Source organism: Pollicipes pollicipes, unplaced genomic scaffold (genome assembly GCF_011947565.3).
Source record: "Pollicipes pollicipes isolate AB1234 unplaced genomic scaffold, Ppol_2.1 Scaffold_2555;HRSCAF=2994_pilon_pilon_pilon, whole genome shotgun sequence".
In the NCBI taxonomy this organism is placed as follows: Eukaryota; Metazoa; Arthropoda; class Thecostraca; order Pollicipedomorpha; family Pollicipedidae; genus Pollicipes; species Pollicipes pollicipes.
In genome coordinates, this window is record NW_023596136.1 from 43440969 (window position 1) to 43444849 (window position 3881).

The 3881-nt window shown below is 54.3% G+C and overlaps 1 protein-coding gene across 1 annotated transcript in view; it reads left to right on the forward strand.

Annotated features, from left to right (window-relative positions):
* Nucleotides 1-1467: 1467 nt before the first annotated feature.
* The window catches only part of LOC119101599 (multidrug resistance-associated protein 5), a gene marked incomplete in the record, with an annotated part of 31140 nt that continues 28726 nt past the window's right edge, over nucleotides 1468-3881 (forward strand). Inside the window, 2 exon segments of the mRNA XM_037224951.1 lie at nucleotides 1468-1610; nucleotides 3082-3380. Coding sequence (XP_037080846.1) covers nucleotides 3370-3380 — 11 coding nt within the window.

Here is a 3881-nt window from a genome sequence, read left to right on the forward strand (position 1 = left end):
GCCACCGGGACGGACATTGGACGGACGGACACCGTTGACCGCTTCTGGGCTCCAAATCATGCATTTAGAGACGTTCCGGGCGAATATTACACCTGTACGGCTTTCAGATTGGTGTCGATAATGTATTGGTCTTTGCAGCACCGCAAAGTGGTGCTGGAATCTGGTTGTGAAACTGGAAGTGTAAAAGTGAAATTTATGCTTATCACGTTGCTGTAACTGTTAATCTGTCCAGAGAAAACCGCCAAGCATGTAAAAAATATCGCCGAGTGAAATCCTTGAGCTGTACGAATTAATTTTTAAAAGCATTCAGAAACATCAATTTACTATAGTCATTGTTGCGCACTCGGCGCCCGCCCGCCCGGCCCTGGCGTTACGTGCAGTGGCTAACGCCGTTCGCTCTTACAAAAACTGCGACCCAAGTCACCGCCATCCTTGCTCCCCGAAATGACGGCCGTGTCACTGGGGCTTTATGACGCACTCAGCTGCTGGGGATACAAGGCACCGGCAGCCTCTCACCCTGGTGGGAAGGGCGGGCGCTGCGGGGAACCAAAGCCCGCACCTGTAGTTTCCGAGACACGCAGTGGTCCACGCATATTCGGGTCAACGCCCTCAGACCCTCCAATCAGGTCCTTGATCGTCGGACCAGGTGGGCCTTCTAGACTCTCCAGGTCTCTTCGAACACTGTTCTGGCCAAGTTGGGGTCCCTTGACAACACAGGGCCCCTGTTTGGCGCTGTGAGGATCCGAGCAGTGTAAATCGTTGACTCCGGCTTTGTCCCTGCTTGGGAAATGGGCCCCGAGGCCCATGCCGCCATGGAGCCGACTGCGCGTTACCGTAGGCGTCTAACCGAAATATAGGCCCTTATCGACTCAGCGGGCCCCTGATGACGTCGCAGGGCCCTCTGGCTGGCATTTGAATACCTGGTCCTGCGAGCCGGGGCCCCTGAACGAGACTTCTGGCCGGCTTTTGGAGCCCTTCGGGCCTTCAAATCTGACCCTTAATCGTAGGTTCCGAAGGGCCCTTCGGGCCCCTCGGAACCTAAGGGGTGCCACGTGCCCACCGGCGCCCTCCCTGACTGCGCTGCTGCTTTTGGCTACCTCTTCTGTGTAGTGAGCGGCCCAGTCCACCACGTCTGGCTACCGCTTCCGTTTGGTGAGTGGCCAGAGTCTCTGTCTTCGGCTTAAGTGGGGGGAGCGGTCGAGTCTCTGCCTACCGCTTCCAAATAGCGCGCCTGCATGGGGCAACTCGCGCGGACCCGGCGTTATGGCCTTAGCCTGGCAACAGGCAGCCTACTCTCTAAAAATACACTCGGACTCGGAGTACCATCAGAGCCGCCAGCCGTGACGTCACGGACGCCGCCCGGCGTGGTGGGCGATCGATGCGCAAACCTGCGCGCGCTTCCCGGCATCGGCCATCAGCTGATCTCGGACCGCCCCGCCGGCCAGCACACGCCCCGGAAGATCATCCGGCGCCGGGTGCCCCGCTGCGCGGCCGCAGGTCTTACGCAAGCAAGCAGAGGCGCTCTGCCAGGATAGCACGCTGTGAGAGTGAAAACGGCGATGATCAGACCAGCGACGAACTGCTCCAGCAGACTAGTCCTGCCACTCACGGTGAGTCGCGACTGGTACAATCTGTGGTGTTTGTGAATGTGCCTGTTGAAGGAGTAAGACCAGACATTTGCTGTCCACACTCAAGCGAAGAATGCCGCCTCAGCAGACGGTGCAGCGGCGCATCCAGTCTTAGTAAAGGCGAGTGGGCACAGGGTTGACAAAAATGGTGAAATGGTGATGGTGAAATCCCTCCCCCCCCCCTTCCTCCTCACCATTCCCAAAAAATGAACCGGATATGACCTTGATATTAATATGGTATGATTTCCTTCGTTTTGTTACTGGTTTTACCACTTGTAATTCAATTTCGTTTGGCAACATTTTGTTGGTTCGCTGTAAGATTAAGTAGTTTTGTTAATATTTTTAATTACACAATCCGAAATTTGCGACAGAATTTTTCGTTGGCTTTTGAATAAATGTAGAACTGCATCTTCTGGCACCTTCTGAATTTTGTAAAGGTGTCAGACAGTAGAAAATGAAATCAATGAAATGGGCTACTATAGGTTCAGCAGGCCGAATCTGAAAAATCTTCTACTTTTGGGGAGGGCCGTTCAATGGCAGAAGCCGTTCGTGAACCGCGGTGCCCGTCCGTAAGCACGTCAAAGGCTTCACCCCTGGCATGCCTACCCAGCTTGAAATGTAGCTTGCTATTCCTTTTGCGGGACTCAGTTCCCGACCTTGCGGGGTGGAGTCCACCAAACAGATGAAATTTGGCGGAGAACGCGTTTGGTTGTTTTTTAGGGGGAGTAAGAAAAGCCAATTTTCTCTGCGCACCCCTCCCCCTCTCGACTCATTTCGTAAAGCTATGCCCTCGTCCACAGTGTAATACTACACCCTCATCTTCCAATCGCAGTTTTACAAGTCTGTGGTGGGTTGAAGTCAGGCATTCTGTTCTTAGGTAGCACCTTGAATGTTTAGTTTTGACACTGTGACTGAAATCGGTAATGGCTGAACACTGAAACCCGGTGCACAGACACCAGGCGCATGCCACACCTACTGACTACGTCCACCCTGCGTATCACCGAATCGTTTGGTGTCGACTGATACTTGGCCAGGGTTAAGCCCCACATGGGAGGCCTCAGTTTACGGTTCAAGGCTTATTTATCGTTAGGTGCACTCGCAGGCATCAGACCCGCCCCCCCCCCCCCTTGATAATTTCTGGATACGCCCGTGGCCTCGCAACCGTCCCGACGTGAACCCGCCCCGCCTGAAGTCATTCCTGGCAGTGATGTAACATGAGCTGGCTGATGTGCCGGTGACAACGGGGCTGAGCCGAGCCGAGAGAGGCGCCAAACCACCAGACATCGACGGACGGGAACCGGAGTTGGGCTATGCAACATGGGGAGCAATACTTTGACCGGACCGCATGACCCTAGGCACCCTTTGACCTGAGCCCGTCTTGCGGCCCGGGCGCCATCCGCCCGCCCCGATTTGAGGTCTGTGTCCGCTCATCGATGCCGCCCTGCATTTCCAGTGACTTAGGCGCCATCACGCCTGGAGCCACGCGGCCCGGCCGAGGCGGGGGCACCGCGGCCGGTAGAGGGGTGGGCGTCGCCGGCGGACCAGCAGCACCGAACAGCGGCTCAGACCGCACGGGACCGGAGCACGTCAGCGGACCAGCAGTACCGAACAGCGGCTCAGACTACACGCGAATTCGCCCTGCCCCGAGCTTGAGAGGATACAGGTCACCGGCTCGGGGACTGGAGCAGACGCAGTCACGAGACGACATTAAATCCTGAAGTGACCTCCCTTCGTCGGCGCGATGGCGCACGAGTGAGTACGCAATGTATTCAATCGATATAAGACTGCTTTGCTGTTTTCTTATTCTAGTAAAAATGAGTTTTACCAAGACTTCTGTGTGTCAATCCCTGATCCAAAGCATGATTATGGTAGCAATGAAAAAGAAATAAGGCGTTATAGTATATGTTAATATCATATAATCATTAATCTCACAATGTTTCCAGAAACGTCTGTTCACGCCGGGAAAATAACAACGGAGTGGATACGGTGACACTTTATCTTACGCGAACCTTATCCTCACTTTTATAGGGTGTGGGACGGGTCGGTACAAGCCTCCTCTTAAAGTTTTCTGTGAATACTTCTCCAGCATGCCTTGGAATTGCGCCCGAAATTTTGGTAGTCACTCGGCTACCCGTTGCACGTGTTTTGGCCCCAAAAAGTGTTCCTAGAATTTCTGGTTTCGGAACAGCGGCGAATTTTTAGAAACGCTGCATGGCGATTTCCTACCACCCACTCACTTGATGAACGAACAGA